The sequence below is a fragment of the Lithobates pipiens genome, unplaced genomic scaffold (genome assembly GCF_037356315.1).
Source record: "Lithobates pipiens isolate NorthernLeopardFrog02 unplaced genomic scaffold, aLitPip1_a1.2 Scaffold_23, whole genome shotgun sequence".
NCBI lineage: Eukaryota > Metazoa > Chordata > Amphibia > Anura > Ranidae > Lithobates > Lithobates pipiens.
In genome coordinates this window covers 320,030,030-320,049,890 of record NW_027507785.1, presented here as the reverse complement: position 1 = coordinate 320,049,890, position 19,861 = coordinate 320,030,030, and the positions used below count along the sequence as shown (strand labels likewise).

Here is a 19,861-nt window from a genome sequence, read left to right as displayed (position 1 = left end):
CTCACTCCAATTGAGCATCTGTGGGATGGGCTGGAAAACAAGTCTGATCCACAGAGGCCCCACCTCACAACTCACAGAACCTAAAGGATCTGCTAGTGACGGCTTGGTGCCAGATACCCCAGCATACCTTTTGAGGAACGCAAGAATGAGTTTGATGTGTTGACCTGGCCTTCGCATTCTCCAGATCTCAATCCAATTGAGCATCTGTGGCATGTGCTGGGAAAACAAGTCTTATCCAAGGAAGCCCCACCATGCAGTCTACAGGACTTGAAGGATATGCTAGTGATGGCTTGGTGCCAGATATTAGGAGGACCCACCAAGCAGTCTACAAGACTTGAAGGATATGCTATTGACAGCTTGGTGCCAGATATTAGGAGGACCCACCAAGCAGTCTACAAGACTTGAAGGATATGCTATTGACGGCTTGGTGCCAGATATTAGGAGGACCCACCAAGCAGTCTACAAGACTTGAAGGATATGCTATTGACGGCTTGGTGCCAGATATTAGGAGGACCCACCATGCAGTCTACAGGACTTGAAGGATATGCTAGTGATGGCTTGGTGACAGATATTAGGAGGACCCACCAAGCAGTCTACAAGACTTGAAGGATATGCTAGTGATGGCTTGGTGCCAGATATTAGGAGGACCCACCATGCAGTCTACAGGACTTGAAGGATATGCTAGTGATGGCTTGGTGACAGATATTAGGAGCACCCACCAAGCAGTCTACAAGACTTGAAGGATATGCTATTGACGGCTTGGTGCCAGATATTAGGAGGACCCACCATGCAGTCTACAGGACTTGAAGGATATGCTAGTGATGGCTTGGTGCCATATATTAGGAGGACCCACCATGCAGTCTACAAGACTTGAAGGATATGCTAGTGTTGGCTTGGTGCCAGATATTACAGAATACCCTTTGAGGAACACAAAACTGAGTTTGAGGTGTTGATAACGGCCTCCACCTTCTCCAGATCTCACTCCAATTGAGCATCTGTGGGATGGGCTGGAAAACAAGTCTGATCCACAGAGGCCCCACCTCACAACTCACAGAACCTAAAGGATCTGCTAGTGACGGCTTGGTGCCAGATACCCCAGCATACCTTTTGAGGAACGCAAGAATGAGTTTGATGTGTTGACCTGGCCTTCGCATTCTCCAGATCTCAATCCAATTGAGCATCTGTGGCATGTGCTGGGAAAACAAGTCTTATCCAAGGAAGCCCCACCATGCAGTCTACAGGACTTGAAGGATATGCTAGTGATGGCTTGGTGCCAGATATTAGGAGGACCCACCAAGCAGTCTACAAGACTTGAAGGGCATGCTAGTGACGGCTTGGTGCCAGATATTACAGAATACCTTTTGAGGAACATAAAACCGAGTTTGAGGTGTTGACAACGGCCTCCACCTTCTCCAGATCTCACTCCAATTGAGCATCTGTGGGATGGGCTGGAAAACAAGTCTGATCCATGGAGGCCCCACCTCACAACTCACAGAACCTAAAGGATCTGCTAGTGACGGCTTGGTGTCAGATACCCCAGCATACCTTCAGAGGGTCTAGTGGAGTCCATTCCTCGATGGGTTATGGTGGGTGCTCATAATGTTATAGCTAATTGGTGAATAGATATTTGAACTCCAGGGTTGCAAGGCAACTGTGCTAACCAGTGTTGCAGCTTTCTATCCACCGAACGGTTGCTTCTAGTTTTTATTGCAACCGTAAAAAAAATTGGTTGGACTTTGAAGTTTTCTGTGCCGCACGACTTCTTCTCTTTCTAGAAATCCATCTCAAATTCCATCTTATTAAAGAGGCGGGCAGACTTGTAGAACGATATATGCTAATCCACTTAGCAATCATCACCCACATCCTACTGAGTCCAGGAGATTTCTCTCTCTCTCTCTGGCCTCACTTCTCTCTATAATTAAAACCGTTCTGTGGCTGGAATTCTTCTCTCTCCGGCAAAACCCAAGTTTCCTCTAAGTGGTGATGAATTCCTCCCTATTAATCCCCGTCTCATGTCCCTACTTAACTCTGTGCCTATCGCTGTACCAACCATTTACCGGTGGCTCGTCCAACGGGGCCGTATTTGGTGACGAGAGTACATTTTAGGTCACTGCGAAACCACAGCGGATAACCTGCGGTTGCTGCAAAGCCTGCCGCGTTCCGTTGAGTACAGCGAATTAAGGGGAAAAGTTGTTTTTCTGCTGACAGAAATTAATCCGGCGTACAGTATTTTATTATATGATATAGTACTGAGAATGTTTCCACCAAAGGAGACATTGAAACCATTCATGTCAGTCCCCGCCCGCAGAGGAGCTTACGCTTTAAAGTTTAATGCAAAAATTACCAGTCCTTATATGGCTGCATTCATTTTCTCTTTTCAGGCTTATCTTCTCTTTATTCTCTCCTGGTGGTAATCCTGCCAGGAAAAGCAGGGTGACAACGCTCACTGTACTGTATCTGCATCTGTTATGACTGCAGAACACCACCTGCCTGTTTCTTCTTTTCCATAACATTATCCACTTGACTCCCAGGCCAATTCTGACACTTCTCACATACAAGTCAAAATCTACATTTTGTTTGCTAGAAAATGACTTACATCCCCCAAACATTATGTAGCACCCTCTAGTGCTAGAAGTGTAAATAGTTTTTTTTTTCTAGTACAGGTAAATTTATGCAGGCTTGGCTTGGTTTTGTCCTGGGTTGGACAGAAATCCAGGGAGAGCTGGATGACTCACAGGCAGCATCACTGAGACCTCCCCCTATTTAGAGAATTTACTGGAACCTTCTAGAAAGATGGGAGGGGAAGAAAGGTAGAGCTGTCTGGAGTATTTTGAGGGCCCTGACCAATCTCAAATGTGGGTTGGCAGGGGGAAGGCCCCCTCAAATACTCTGGGTCAGCCCAGCTGGGGAGGAGAGTTCAGGTGGAAGTTGGAGATGGAGTTTTAGGCTGTTATGGCCTTTGAGGGAGCTCCCCAGTCTGTGGGGGGGGGGGTGACCTTGGGCCTGGGCTCATGTGAAGATGGGGCCCTCTCAATACACACGGAGGTGTCCTGGACAGGAGGCACGTGAGCAAGAGAGGACAGCAGGAGAACACTGTCGGGCAAGTCCCCAGGAGGAACAAGTTAGAGCCAAGAAGGGTAGTGAGTGACACCCAGTCGGGAGGACTGGGAGGCACGCCTGAAAGGACTGGGATGGAGCATTCTGGGATGGGTGCAGAGCCAGCCAGGATTACTGTGGTGGCACGCCTGAGAGGACTGGGATGGAGCAGCCTGGGAAGGGTGCAGAGCCAGCCAGGAGGACTGTGGTGGCATGCCTGAGAGGACTGGGATGGGTGCAGAGCCAGTCAGGAGGAGTGTGATGGTACGCTTGAGAGGACTGGAATGGAGCAGTCTGGGATGGCTGCAGAGCCAGCCAGGATGAATGTGGGGGCACGTCTGAGAGGACAGGGATGGAGCAGTCTGGGATGGGTGCAGAGCCAGTCAGGAGGACTGTGGTGGCATGCCTGAGAGGACTGGGATGGGTGCAGAGCCAGCCAGGAGGACTGTGGTGGCATACCTGAGAGGACTGGGGCGGAGCAGTCTGGAATGGGTGCAGAGCCAGTCAGTGTTGGTATGGGGGGTGTTTATAGGGTGATGTGCCATGTGACCTCCAAACATGGTGTGTATTATGGCATCCAAAGAGTTACATTTTGGTCTCATCTGACCAGACTATATTGTCCCAGTATTTCACAGACTTGTCTAAATGTTGCGCAGTAAACATTAAATGAGCTTCAACATGCTTTTTCTTCAGCAATGGAGTCTTGCGTGGTGAGCGGTCATACAGGCCATGGTGGGTGAGAGCACTATTTATTGTTTTCTCTAAAACAATTGTACCCGATAATTCCGGGTCTTTCTGAAACTCTACACAAGTGGTCATTGGCTCTTGGACAATTCTTATGATAATTATTTTCACTCCTCTGTCAGAAATCTTGCGAGGGGCACCTGGTTGTGGCCGGTTTATGGTGAAATGATGTTCTTTCCACTTCCAGATTATGGCCCCAACAGTGCTCACTGCAACATTCAGAAGTTTAGAAATCCTTCTGTAACCAATGCCATCAGTATGTTTTACAATAAGGTTGCGATGGTCTTGAGAGAGCTCTTTGCTTTTACCCATCATGAGATGTTTCCTGTGTGACACCTTGGTAATGAGACACCTTTTTATAGGCCATTAGTTGAGACTGAACCAACTGATATCAATTTGCACTGACAAGGGGCAGGATCGTTTTCTATTTACTGACAGATTATAGCCGGTGTCTTGGCTTTCCATGCCTTTTTGCACATTCCTTTCTTCATGTGTTCAGAAATGTTTCCCTGTGTCATTCCTTTTTAATTTTTTTTTTTTTTTTAACACATAACTTCATTTCTGAACTTGTTTGTTCTGGTGTCTTTGTATATATGGATTGCCTGGCTTGTTACCAACGTGTGAGAAAAATTTCATGTCAATAGCACCTTTAGAAATATATATTTACCTAGAAAATGGTGACGTGTACATTACTTACATTACTTACTTATTTTACCTGCTATTTTATATATATATATATATATATATATATATATATATATATATATATATATATATATATTTATATATATATATATATTATAGAGAGAGAGAGATTATATTATTATTTTTTAAGCAGAGGCCCTAGAGAATAAAATGGTGGGTGTTGCAATTGTTTATGTCACATGGTATTTGCAATTTTTTTCAGGAAAAAAAAATACACTTTAATTAATTTTAGTGAACACAAACACAATATAATACCCATTTTTTGGTAAAAAATGATGTTACACTGAGTAAACAGATACCAAAAATATCATGCTTGTGGAATGGCGCCAAACTACAGTACCTAATAATCTCCATAGGCACCACTTTAAAATCCTTATACAAGATACCAGTTTAAAGTTTCACAGGAGGTCTGGTACTAGAATTTTTGCTCTCGCTCTGACATTTGCAGCAATACCTCATTTGTGTGGTGCGATCAGCATTTACATATGCAAGCGGGACTTACGTATGCATTTGCGATATGCATGAGCACGGGAGGATGGGGACGCTTTACTTTTCTTTTCATTTATTTTATTTGAAACTCTTTACTTAACCACTTAACGACCAGCGCACGCCGATGTACGTCCTATTTTTGAAGAGGGATATCTCGGTAACGGCAGCAGCTGCTGCCACAACCGAGATATCCATCTCTTCAGGTGCCGGTGGTCTCCGTGGCGGATTCACAGCGAGATCACCGCTATCGGGAGAGGTGCCACCCCCCCTCCCGCCACCCTCCTGCACCTTCCGCCGCTTACTGGAGCCGTCGGTAGTGGCGGAGGCGATCGGGTCCTTTTCCTAGCTGGGTATGGAGACAAGTGAGGCTAAGATGGCCCCCCACTCGTCTCTATACCATAGGAGGGCAGAAGCGACGTCAAAACGTCACTTCCGCCCATACCTCTTAAAGGTATATTTTTTTTAAATGTAATTTTTTTTTTTTTTTGCATTTTAGTCCAAATATGAGATCTGAGGACTTTTTGACCCCCCAGATCTCATATTTAAGAGGACCTGTCATGCTTTTTTCTATTACAAGGGATGTTTACATTCCTTGTAATAGGAATAATAGTGATCCATTTTTTTTTTTTTTTTAAAACAGTGTAAAAATAAATAAAATCAATTAAAATAAATAAAAAAAAAAAAAGGTTTTTAAAAACACCCCGTCACGACGAGCTTGCGCACAGAAGCGAGCGCATACCTGAGTAGCGCCCGCATATGAAAACGGTGGTCAAACCACACATGTGAGGTATCGCCGCGATCGGTAGAGCGAGAGCAATAATTCTAGCCCTAGACCTCCAAAAAAATGCAACCTGTAGAATTTTTTAAATGTCGCTTATGGAGATTTTTGAGGCTAAAAGTTTGACGCCATTCCACGAGCGGGCGCAATTTTGAAGCAGAACATGTTGGGTATCAATTTACTCGGCGTACCATTATCTTTCACAATATAAAAAGAAATTGGGCTAATTTTACTGTTGTCTTATTTTTTTATTCAAAAAAGTGATTTTTTTCCAAAAAAAGTGCGCTTGTAAGACCGCTGCGCAAATACGCTGTGAAAAAAAGTATTTCAATGACCGTCATTTTACTCTCTAGGGTGTTAGAAAAAAAACAATATAACATTTTATGGGGGTTCTAAGTAATTTTCTAGCAAAAAAAAACTGTTTTAAACATGTAAACACCAAATCTGAAAAAGAGGCCTGGTCCTTAAGTGGTTAAACTGTCTTTTTTTTAATCAACTTTATTGCTATCACAAGGGAGGATGTTCATCCCTTGTGATAACAATAAAGTTGATAAAAAAAATGAACCACTTGCCATTTGGGCCATTTCTGACACTTCACTCTTACATGTAAAAATCTAATTTTTTTGCTAAAAAATGACTTAGAACCCCCAAACATTTTATTTATATTTATATATATATATATATATATATATATATATATATATATATATATATATATATACAATAGAATTTTTTTCTTTTTTTTTTTTAGACAAGACCCTATACAGAATAAAATGGTGGGTGTTGCAATTATTTATGTCACACGGTATTTGCGCAGCAGTTTTTCAAACACAATTTTTTGGGGGGAAAAAAAACTACTTTCATAAATCAAAAAAAAAAAAAGTTTTCCAACTAAAGTTTGCCAATTTTTTTTGTATAATATGCAAGATGCTGTTATGCCGGGTAAATAGACGCCTAACAAGTTGCACTTTAAAATTGCGTCTGCCCGTGGAATGGCAGCAAACTACGGTGCTTAATATTCTCCATAGGCAATGCTTTAAATTACTTTACAGGTTACCAGTTGCACAGGAGGTCTGGTGCTAGAATTATTGAGAATTATTGCTCTCGCTTTCACGTTCGCAACAAGACCTCATGTGTATGATTCGATCGCCGTTTATGTATGTGTGTGGGAGTAGCATATGCATTTGCATTTATGCGTATGCACGGTTGGACGGGGGGGCACTTTACAGTTTTTTTTATTATTATTTATTTATTTATTTATTTTATACCAAAATATTATTTTTTATACCTTTTTTTGTTGTACTAACTTTATTGCTATCTCAAGGGATGAACAACATCCCTTGTAAAAGCATGGGCCGTGACAGGTTCTCTTTATGGTGAGATTTGGGGTCTATTAGAATCTCACCATAAACAGGACCTGTCACGGCCCATGCTTTTACAAGGGATGTTGTTCATCCCTTGAGATGGCAATAAAGTTATTACAACAAAAAACATGTATAAAATAATATTGTTGTATAAAATTAATAATAATACTTTTTTTTTTAAAGCGCCCCGTCCCACCGTGCTTACGCAAAAAAAAAACTGGGATATATTAGACCCCAAATCACACCTCTGGCCTCCCATGTAGCCGATCAGACACAGATCGGTCCGATCGGCTACTTACCTGGCCGTTGGTGGCCAGCCAAACAAAGAGGCAGAACTGGAATCGACGAACTACTCGTCGCTCCCGGTTTCCGGGGATTACCAAGAGAGGGAAACAATGACAGTCCTCTCTCTCTCTGTGTAGGGCAGCCATCGCAGCGGGAGGGGGGTTGGGCCCCTTTCCGCCACCCGCAGAAGTCTTAAGTCTCGTACACACAAATGGATTTTTTGCCAACAAAACTGTGGAATTTTGTCTGAAGGGCGTTGGCCCAAACTTGTCTTACATACACATGGCCACACAATTGTTGGCCAACAATTACGAAAGTAGTGACGTACTACGTGGGTTTTTCAGCTCTTTAGCGCCACCCTTTGGGCTCTTTCTGTTTATTTCGTGTTAGTAGAAGTTTGGTGAGTGTTGATTCTCGCTTTTCATTCCGCGCTTTTCATTTTGTGCTTTTCAGTTCGTTTCTGAACGGCCGTTCGTTAACCAGACATGTTGCGGAATCCGAGGAGAATTACGTGTTATTTATTATTGGCCTTGGAGTTTATTGCTTCGACATAATTTTTTTGGTTGAATAACGATTTGATTTGGTATATTTTATATTTTTGGATGCGCAGAATGCACTTTTTGGTTAAGTTCTATTGACAGATAGCACATCTAATTTTATTTGTTAAAATTGGGGAGAATAATACTTGGCTATGTGTTTTACTTCAAATGACAGTTGGGGAGTAGGCAGTTACATTTAAAAAAATATGTAAAATTGACAAGGGACACCAACATAGTTGTATCTTTGATCTTAAAAATTACAGGATAATGGTGTTTTGGTAACTTGCACAAATAAAAAAAAAAAAAAAAAAAAAAGCATAATAATATTATTCTTGATATCACTAGGGGAAAAAAAAGCCTTTGAAAATTTGTTTGCAATAACTCCATCAGTATCACCAGCAAAGCAGATTCATTATTATCCCATTAAAGAAGAAGAGAATTGTGCGCTGCATTTCCAGATTTCATCATTTGCCGCGTCATGAATGTTAATTCTCCATTACGAAAAAGGCTAATTTACAAGACCGATCGCTTCCGGCCCGTCCTTGCTTCCCAGCATGCGTGTTTGTAGTTTTGACTTTTGTCCGGCGGACTTGTGTACACACGCTCGAAAAATCCGACAACACACATTTGTCAACGGAAAATTTGAAAACCTGCCATCCAAACATTTGTTGGCGGAAAGTCTGACAACAATTGTCCGATGGAGCGTACACACGGTTTACTGCCAACAGCCTGCACTTAAACATTTCCCATCAGAAAGTCCGATCGTGTGTATGCGGCTTTAGAGTGGCTAATTGGCCACTCAAATCACTTCTGCCTTGTAAAGAATCGCTGGCTGAAAAGATCGATACCGGGGATGAGGCCTGTAGGTGCAGGCATCATCCCGGTATAACCACTAAAACCCGAGGACATCCATGTACACCCTGCCGGCGGGAAGTGGTTAAATGCCGCGTACACACGATCACATTTTGTCAGGTCACCTTGGGGCAAGGTGACAGGTGCACACCGTAGGGATCCGGAGAGCACCGCAAGGTTGTGGACCCTACGGCTGACTGCTGCAGACGGGGGACAGATCCCACTGGGGTTATAGCGTGAGATTCCCTGGGGCGCGGAGTCTAAGAGCCAGCAGGTGTTCACCAGAGCCTCCAGTGGTGAGGATGGACTTGGCTGCAACTGGCTCCAGGTCGCGACCCCCAGGGTCCCCCAGCTCACACCCACAGTAGGCAACAGGAGGATAGGGATGAGGGACAAAGCCAAGGTCGGGGCCACAAGCAGACAAGAATAGTCGGGTACACGCCAAAAGGTCAGGATCACAGGCAAACAAGGATAGTCAAGACACGCCAAAGTCGGTAACGGAAACCAATAGCAGAGCACACGGCAGGAAAGCGGAAGCTAATACACAATGGTTGATCAGCACTGATGGCCTGCAGTGCACAGGTTAATATAGGGCTCCCTGATAGGGCCTGGGGTGGAGCCATGCTTAGAGGAGAGGTTATAAAAACCACCAGGTGGAAGTGGCTGGCTTCTTAGTCTGCAGACATGAGGGAAGGTAAGCAAACACAGGAAGATCACTGCATAACCATGACACATTTCTCGTCGGACAAAGATATGGCGGCTTTTCTGGCGGAATTCCACTCAAGTTTGCCTTGCGCACACACACGGTCACGCAAAAGTTCGCTGAAATTACGACCGCCAAGGACGCGGTGACATACAACACTACAACCAGCCGAGAAAACGAAGTTCAATGCTTCCGAACATGCGTTGAATTGTTTCCGAGCATGCGTAGGAATCTTTGCACGTCAATTGCTACAGACGATTGCATTTTCGGATAGGAACTTTTCCCGACCAAAAAATTGAGAGCGTGCCCTCAGTCTTTTTTGCTGGCTGGAATTCGGCCAGCAAAAGTCCGATGGAGCGCACACACGGTCGCATTTCACCGGACGAAAAACTCTCATCGGTCTTTTGCGGGCCGAAATTCCGATCTTGTGTATGCGGCAAAAGAGACAGTGTAAAAAAGAGTTTTTAATTAAAATAGTTTTTTTTTATCAGCTTTATTGCTATCACAAGGGATTTTGTTCAGCAGCAAAGTTGATAAAAAATAAATAAATAAAGAGACGGTGTAAAAAAAAGTTTTAAATAAAATAATTTTTTTTTTTTAATCAACTTTATTGCTATCGCAAGGGATGAACAACATCTCTTGTGATAGCAATAAACATGACAGGTGCTCTTTATGGAGAGATCTGGGGGTCTATTGGACCTCAGATGTCTCCTCTGGCCTCCAAAGCATCTGATCACACCAAGCGTCTGCAGTGCGTTGTGTGGGGGTTCTATTCAAAATTAATAGCAATACGTATATCGCTGTTCGTTTGCGCTGAAGCACTCTAAAACGCACATTTACGGGCCCTGAAGAGATAATGTACATGACTTTTCCTGGGCAGTAAATTTGGGTTTTCAGGATTGATTTAAAAAAAAAAAAAAAAAGTTTTGGGTTTTACACATTTTATTTTTCTCTGTAAAAGTACTTGCTGCGAAAATGGCTGCAACACAAGCACACTGCGCCAAAAAATACCGCACCGCCCAGAGGAAACACAACGAGAACATAGAAAACCAGAGCAGATTATATCCCTGGTGGAAATGGAACCCAGAACCCCAGTGCTGCATGCCAAGTCCTCGTTAGAGACAATCATTACTGCCACCGGAAAAATCTTTGGTATGGCGGTGAGCGCGGTCCGATGTCTATGGCTGAGCCTTCCTAGTGTACACAGTAAATAGTCTGTGTGTTAAATAATGCATAGCTTTTATTACTAGAATTTAATCACACGGCAATATATTTGTGCGGCCGCGTTGGGTGGTGGTGGGGGGTGGGGGGGGGGCAGCTGCCTCCGCCTGAATCCTAAAAAAAAAAAAAAAAAGAGACACACCATTAGTACCTTTTATCTGCAGCTTTTATTGCTCCACTTCTTACTATGTCAGTCTGCAGTCATGAAAAATGTATGATGTGAACGTGCCGCATCGTCTGTCCGTCTGCCGCTCCCGTTATGTTCAGTCTGGTGAACACCGCCGGCAAAAGTCACATCAAACATAATGCAGGGCTGTATGTGAGGTTTATTTTTTTAATATTTGATATATAAATTATTATTACAGGTATTTTATATAGTGGCATCAATGTACCCAGTGCTTTGCACACAGCTCCCAACTGTCCCTGATTTGGAGGGACTGTCCCTGATTTGGAGCAATGTCCCTCTGTGCCTCATTCCTCCTCATTTGTCCCTCATTTTGGTCTGATCTATATATAGTTGTATATAAAATGCACTTTTTATCTATCAAAAAGTGTTTTCCAGTGCTAAACCCTTCATCTGATTTCTAAATTGCTACATTTGTAAATTCCAAAAGCCAATATAAAGGAATAGTAGTGGTAAAAAAAGCACTTGTGGGTTTAACCAATCTTGTTTTTTTTGTCCAATTCTCCATTAAAGGGGTGTGGCAAGGGGTGTGTCCTATGCCTGCATACTTTTGCTGATAGGTGTCCCTCATTCCCATCTCAAAAAGTTGGGAGGATAGCTGATCACGTGATGTAAATAAGCCGGAAATCAGCTTTTTTTTCCCCTAACGCTGTGAGACAAAAAAAAGCCAATTACTGGCTTGTGTAAATAGGACATCGGTCCCACACATGGAGAGCCACTACCACCTTATCAGTGCCTCATCATCAGTGCCACCTACCAGTGCCGCATATCAGTGCCCTTCAGTGGCACCCATTAGTGCCTCCTGATCAGTGCTATCTATCAGTGCAGACTCATTAGTGCCCACCAGTGTCACCCATCAGTGCAGACTTATCAGTGCCCACCAGTGTCACCTATCAGTGCCCATCAGTTCCACCCATCAGTGCCACCTATCAGCGCAGACTCATCAGTGCCACCTATCAGTGCAGACTTATCAGTGCCCACCAGTGTCACCTATCAGTGCCCATCAGTTCCACCCATCAGTGCCACCTATCAGGGCAGACTCATCAGTGCCCACCAGTGTCACCTATCAGTGCCACCTATCAGCGCAGACTCATCAGTGCCCATCAGTGCCACCTATCAGTGCAGACTTATCAGTGCCCACCAGTGCCACCTATCAGTGCCAATTAGTGCTGCCAATCAGTGCCCATCAGTGCCTCATCATCAATGCTACCTATCAGTGCCGCCTATCAGTGCCCATTAGTGCCACCTATCAGTGCCCTTCAGTGCCACATATCAGTGCCACCCATCAGTGCCACCTATCAGTGCAGGCTCATCAGTGTCTCCTGATCAGTGGCACCTATCAGTGCAGACTCATCAGTGCCCACGAGTGTCACCTATCAGTGCAGATTCACTGGCTACAGTATGTGCTCATGTGGTACACAGATTAGTCTTGTCAATATAAGAAGGTGCTCCTAACGAAAACTTGTTATGTGTATAAAAGACACCTGTCCAGAGAATCTTTCTTCCATTCAAACCTCGTGATTATGGGTATGCCCATAATTGTAGACCTGCACAAGACTGGAATGGGCTACAAGACCATCAGCAAGAAGCTTGGTGAGAAATACAATGGAAATACAATGGAATATAATGGAAGAAATACAAAATAACCATCTGGAGCTCCATGCAAGATTTCGCCCTCATGGGTTAAGGATGATCATGATAAAATTGAGGGATCAATCCAGAACTACACGGGAGGAGCTTGTGAATGATCTCGAGGCAGTTGGGACCACAGTCACCAAGCAAACCATTGGTAACACAATACGCCGCCATGGATTGAAATCCTGTAGCATCCACAAAGTCCCCCTCCTCAAGAAGGTTCATGTACAGGCCCATTGGAAGTTTGCCAACATTTAAATGATTCAGATAAGGATTGGGAGAAGGTGTTGAGGTCAGATGAGATCAAAATTGAGCTCTTTGGCATTAACTCGACTCGCCGTGTTTCGAGGAAGAAAAATGCTGACTAGGACCCTAAAAACACCATCCCTACAGTCAAGCACAGAGGTGGAAACATTATGCTTTGGGGCTGTTTCTCTGCTAAAGGTACAGATGGACTTTGCCACACTGAGGGGCCAAGAAGATGATGGGTCATGTATGGTCAGCATGACAATGACCCAAAACATACCGCCAAGGCAACGAAGGACTGGCTCAAGAAGAAGCACATTAAGGTCATGGAGTGGCCTAGCCAATCCTAATCTCATAGAAAATATGTGGAGGGAGCTGAAACTTCGAGTTGCCAAGTGACAGCCAAGGAACCTTAAGAATTTAGAAAAGATCATAACACAAAACAAAGGTCAGGGGGGCCTGGCCAAAACAAAACAAAAAAAATAATCCAATTTAAGCGACCGTGGTCTTCCCTGTTCAACTGGAGCCTACATGAGCTCAGCAATGAGAGAGGGACGCACATAAGGGCAAGCTGCAAAGAAAACCGAGAAAGAAAGAAAGAGCAGGAGGGGGAGGGAAGAAAAGGGAGGTGGGTACCCCAGGGGCTTTTTAAGCTGTATCACATGGAACCTTTACAGGTCTAAAAATCGGGAGGTCATTTGAGAGGGCAGGAAGTGGTCTATCCAGGGATGCCAAATCCATTGGAATTGGTCTTACTTGTGCTCAAGGATCGCCATCAATTTTTTATTGGTGAGCGTATCATAAACCCGGTTCTTAAACTCTTCAAAGCTAAGAAGCGGTGACTTCCAGGACCACGCTATAGTTTGCTTCATAACAATTGTGATTAGAGCACGTTCCCGACGGGTAGCGTCTGCCTGCAACAGGTTTATATAAAAGTGCCTCCCATGGGTCTCTCCGCAAATTCACATGGAGAACCGTGTTGACCAGTCTGTACACCCCAATCCATTAATTACAGACTTTAGGACAGGTCCACCATATGCGTTTCATATTGCCCAGATCTGGGCAACCTCGGAAGCAATATATTGATGTATTTCAAGCATTCAGTATCTCAGAACATGGACCAGACCAATAAAAAAAGGATTTTTATTACAGAATCATCACTGACTGCGAAAACTTCACACTGGACCTCATGCAAATTGGATTTTGTTCCTCTTCACTCTTTCTCCAGACTCTGGGACCTTGATTTCCATATGAAATGAAAAATTGTCCACAGTCAGTGATGTTTTGGGGAGCCATGTCATCTGCTGGTGTTGGTCCACTGTGCTTTATCAAGTTCAAAGTCAGCACAGCCCTCTACTAAGGAATTCTAGAGCACTTTATGCTTCCCTCTGCTGACCAGCTTTATGGAGATGCTGATTTCATTTTCCAAAGGGACCTGGCACCTGCCCACACTGCCAAAAGTAGCAATACCTGGTTTAATAATCATGTTATCACTGTGCCTGATTGGCCAGCCAGCAAACTTGTCTGACCTAAAACCCATAGAGAATCTGTGGTATTGTCAAGAGAAAGATGAGAGACACCAGACCCAACAATGCAGATGAGCTGAAGACCACAAGCAAAGCAACCTGGGCTTCCATAATACCTCAGCAGTGCCACAGGCTGATCACCTCCATTCCATGCTGCATTGATGCCGTAATTCATGCAAAAGAAGCCCCGACCAAGTATTGAGTGCATACTACACTGCAGCCCTCAAATTTTCCACTCGACTACTCGCATTTTGCGAGTGGAAAATGAGGGCTTGTGAGCTGGGCTGCCTGGCTGGGAGAGGGGGGGGGGCACCGCCTGGCGGGGTTGATCGGGAGCCATTCTCTCAGCGATCGCCCTGGGGAGGAAGAGGAGAGCCGCAGGGTAGCATGCTGTTACCGGTGCTTACATTAAAATTGTCACTGCTCTGCTCCTCCTGACCAGCGCCTGTGATAGACAGAATGCCGGTCCAATGCTGTGATGCGTTCTATCTATCATAGGTGCAGGTCAGGAGGAGGCGGGGCTGTATTGAGCAGAGCAGTGACCATTATAATGTAAGCACTGGTAACAGCATGCTATCCCGTGCCTCTCCTCTTCCTCCAGCCATGCATTTATTTGCCCAGGCAAGGCTGCAATGGACACAGTGTGGCTGCAATGAGCACAGTAAGGCTGAAATGGGCACAGTATGGCTGCATTGGGCACAGTAAGGCTGAAATGGGCACAGTGGGAGTGCAATTGGCACAGTAAGGCTGCAATGGGCACACAGGCTGCAATGGGCACTGTGTGACTGCAATGGGCACAGTGTGGCTGAAATGGGCACAGTAAGGCTGCAATAGTGGGCACAATGTGGCTGCAATGGTGGGCACAGTGTGGCTGCAATGGTGGGCACAGTGTGGCTGCAATGGTGGGCACAGTGTGGCTGCAATGGTGGGCACAGGTGAGGCTGCATTGAGGGGCACAGGTGAGACTGCACTGATAAAGTTGTTGTTAATATTTATAATATTTTTGTAACTTATTTTTCCATAAAACATTTAAGTGTCATTTCATGAGATAATTTATGAGGGCGTGTCTAGGGGCGGATTTAGGGGCGGGGCAGGATAGGGATTGAGTGAGGCACTGGTGGCGAGTAACCTTTGAGGCCTGGCTAGTAGCTCAGGACTTGAAATTTTGAGCCCTGCTATACTGTTCATGGACGTACTTTTCAGTAAGCCAACATTTCTGTAATAAAAATATATTTTTTATTGGTCTTATGTAATATTCTAATTTTCTTAGATACTGAAATTTTGGTTTTCACTAGCTGTAAGCCATAATCATCAAAATTAAAAGAAAGAAATGCTTGAAATATATCACTGTATGTGTAATGAATCTATATTTAATATATAAGTTTCATTTTGTGCTGTGTGTATATATATATATATATATATATATATATATATATTCTGTACATACTGTGTATATGTGTGTGTGTGTATATGTGTATATATATATATATATAATGTGTATATATAACAACCCCTCAAACAAATATACAGTATATAACAGTAGCAAATAGGATATACTGTTGATAATAAGCCAATGGTCCGGAGGATAACCCCTAAACTCTATACTAGGGTGAGTCCTGCCTAACTGTCTGTCAGACTGTATCAAACCCTTTCCAATGCAGGCCAGCACATTGGGGCCCTGATCCAGCATTGGAGTGCTCAAGAGAAGTTCCTCCTATCCTGCGTGTAAGTTCCTGCACTGTGTCCCAAGCAAACAATACTGTTGCTTTCTAATAGGGTGCAGTATTGTTTGGCCAGCAGCCTCTCACCAACTCCTGTGGTGACAGCTGGTCTCCCTCCATTTTCCTATGGCAGCTTGGTGAAGTCAATGGCGGCCGCATTCTCCCCTATGATCAGGCGGCACTACTGGTCAGAGACGGTGACATTCTTCTCAATAATCAGGTGGCCGCACCAGTTAGTGACAGTAGCTATCACGTACCGGGTGCTGGAGGCCAATGGCGGGAGGGCTTCCCTTGCGGCTAAGTTCCGGACTCCCCTGGAGGTGAGACAGGAGGAGTTGGGCACAAAGTAGCACAGGTCCCTGCGGAGTTGCTTGCGGAAGGACTCAGGGATACTGCAAATGTATTGAGCAGAGGCTGCAGGCAGATGGCTTCTGTGAGGTCTGGCAGGTCTGTAGAATCAGTGTCAGAATGATAGTCGGTACAAGCCAGGATAGGGAGCCAGGTGGGTAACAGAGCAAACAAAGTCAGGTGGAAAGCCGAGGTCAAACACAAGAAGCAGGCAGAGGGTATCCGTAAGACAAGCCGGGGTCGAAGACTGGAGCAGGCAGGAGACAGGTCGGGAGCAAGCCGGGTCGGTAACTAAGTATCACAGGCAGGGCCGTCTTTAATATTGATTGGACCCTGGGCAAAAATGTTCTTAGGGCCCCCCATGCAATTTCGCTCTCCACCGTCTCTGAGACATACAATAAATAGCAGCTAGACTTAAAATCAGTTTACTGTATCAGATCAGGCAGCGATTGGTTGCCAGAGGTTACAGCATATCATTACTGCTTACTGACTGGTTGCTAGAGGTTACAGCACTCCTTAAGGCTCACTGATTAGTTGCTAGAGGTTACAGCACATTTCTGCTTGTTGATTGGCAGCTAGAGATTGCTGTACAGTAATACTGCTCACTGGTTGCTATAGGTTACAGCACATCTTCTCCTCACTGCAGGGGGGCATGATATACCTATGAATGCTGCCTTTATTTACATATCAATGCAGTTGGCCTCAGCTATTTACATATGAATGCCATTATTTACATGTAAACACAGGTCTGCAGGTGAGTCATCTGTACACAACAATAGGGCAGAGCTGAGCAGCATTAGTAGCAGCACAGGACTAAAACTTCAAGGGACAAAGGAATGTAAACTGGGATAGTTGGCAAGGATGAGGCAGCTGCTTTGGGCCCCACAACAATGACAGGGCCCAGGGCAGCTGCCCCTTTTGCCCTGCCTTAAAGACGGCCCTGATCACAGGAGCAAGGGAACACGGGTAACAAGCAGATGATCAAAAAGCACTTCAGCCAAGGGCTGGCTTGTTTATAAAGGCCCATGTGATGTGCTGGCGGAGATGCTGGGTCTTAGAGCCCATCTCCTGCCTTGACATACGCTGGGTTCTAGAGTCCTCCTCATGCCCAGACAGTAGCATTCTCATGTACAACGTTGTACCAGGTGATGTCCACTACTTCCCCTCTTTGCATCCCTGTTGGGTTGGCAAAACCTGCTGCTGAATGCCTGCCGCACAATCATCTCCCACAATGTCCTCACCACATCTCCCTCGAGACCAGGAACAAACCTTCCTTTTCCTCTACACCGAGCCCCGGCCATGCTGATATGTGTAATTCCATTGCCAATCTGTAATACAGGCTCAGTTTGTGTTTGAAATACATCTCCCACAAGTCATAGTTGCTCCCAGCAGGCTCTGTCTTCCCACAATCCACAGCCGCTTGGTTTCCTCTTCCTCTCTGTGATCCCGGGTGGTGGAGCATGTTGGGTTTTTTGTACCCCTGATGAAAAATTCGTTTTAATATTTGAAATGTGCAGAGTTTTTGTAACTCTGTTGGAGAAACCACTCGAACACTTGAGGTGTGTTGGGATTTTGTACCCTAATGAGGAGGCCCCTCAAACCCCCAAATGTGTTGGTTTTCTGTGATACTGATGAAGAGGCCCCTTAAACTCCCGAAACATGTTGGGTTTTTTTAAAACACATTTTATGACCTATAAATTCTGGGCTGTAAAGTGTTTTACACTCTCTTCTCTAAAAAAAAAAAATCGAAGGCCCCACTCCAAGTGCCTAGCTATAGCCATAGTGCCTTAGCCTGCTACAAAGCATCTGCACCCAGTCTGGATACCTACCCATCCAAGGGTCCAGCAATCGACCACCTCATTCCTCTTCCAAGGTATTTTGCATTCAGCCAATATCAGCATAGTAGCAAATATGTAGTATACGAACATGGGTGAAATGTTTATCTTTTCTCCCGGCAGGTCCTTGTGCACCCTGGTCTGTAAATGGACTTACACCCCGGATGGCGGCTGGGATGACAGTTTCTGGATGGAGATTGGATTGGAGGATCTTCTGGAACAAAACTATGCCAAAATCGGTAAGGTAGCACAATGGAGAGGGCTCCTGCATTGTCACCCCGTCACAAGGGCTCCGATTGAGTCTACAAGTGGAAACGGTGGCTGCTTTAGTTTTCTTCCTGCAGGCATTTTTTTACTTTCTTTTTAACTAGAAATCCCTTGAATTACTTCCTGAACTAGCGAGACAATGCTTAGGCTGGCCACATAAATGTTCTTGTACAATTTTCTTTGAGATTTACCAACATTTTTATAATGAGATCAAACCTAAATACTTTAAATTTGTATGAAATCAGACAGGCCCTCGCACTACATAGTTGAAGGTAAATCTAAAAGAAATTTAATAAGAATATTGTATAATGTATGGCTAGCTTTCCTCTATGAAGGGAGCCATGGTGGACACACAGAAGGATCTGACCACAGGTTAATCATCCAGATGAGATTATTCCAATTTGCAATAAAGTAGAAGACTTGCTAACAGAATTTAATGTATGGTTTCCTATTGGACGTAAAAAATACAGTAGATCTTCCCACGCTACTTGATAGATTGACACTTTAACTACTGCAAGGCACTGAAGGGTTAATCCATAACCACAAAAAAGAGTGTCACTTCCGGTGCCGTCCTGACGCGTGTCGTCACAGTCACGTGACTTCATCAGGGGATTTTAAATAGTGTAGTAGTTTTTTTTTTAAATACTTTATTATTTAAAATCCCCTGATGAAGTGCGTCACTTCCGGTGTGTGTCCTGACGTGTATCGCCACAGTCAGTGACAGGAAATAATAATAGGTTGCTAAATAAATAAATAAAAACCATGATAAAAAATTAAATAAAAGGTTGCTAAAAATATATAGTAATAAAAGGCTGCTAAATAAATAAACTAATACTAATAAAAGGTTTCCAAAAACATTACTATTATTATTATTATTATTATTATTATTATTATTATTATTAATAATAGGTTGTCAAAAATATATCACAATAAAGCCTGCTAAAATATTATGATTATTATTCTAAATGGTTACTAAAAAAAAATTATAATAATAATAACAAAAAAAAGGGTTGACAGAAAACAATAGGTTGCTAAAAAAATAATTAAAACAAACCCATATAATAATAAAAATAATAGGTTTCTGTTATTAATAATAATAATAATAAAAGTTTGATAAAAAAACATTATTATTAATAATAAAAGGTTTCAAGCATATATACCAATAAAGGCTCCTAACACATTATTATTATTATTATTCTAAAAAGGTTGCTTAAAAAATAAAAATAAATAATGAAAGAAAATAATAGGTTGCTAAAATAATTTAAATCATTATATATATATATATATATATATATATATATATACAAAATAAATAAAAACCAT

General features: G+C 43.6%; 1 protein-coding gene across 4 annotated transcripts in view; it reads left to right on the top strand.

Annotated features, from left to right (window-relative positions):
• Positions 1 to 19,861, top strand: part of FGGY (FGGY carbohydrate kinase domain containing) — a 381,065-nt gene that overhangs the window by 107,285 nt on the left and 253,919 nt on the right. For all 4 annotated transcript variants that reach the window (XM_077450606.1, XM_077450605.1, XM_077450604.1 and 1 more), the window contains exon 6: positions 18,395 to 18,510. In XM_077450606.1, coding sequence (XP_077306732.1) covers positions 18,395 to 18,510 — 116 coding nt within the window. The remainder of the gene's footprint in view (positions 1 to 18,394; positions 18,511 to 19,861) is intronic.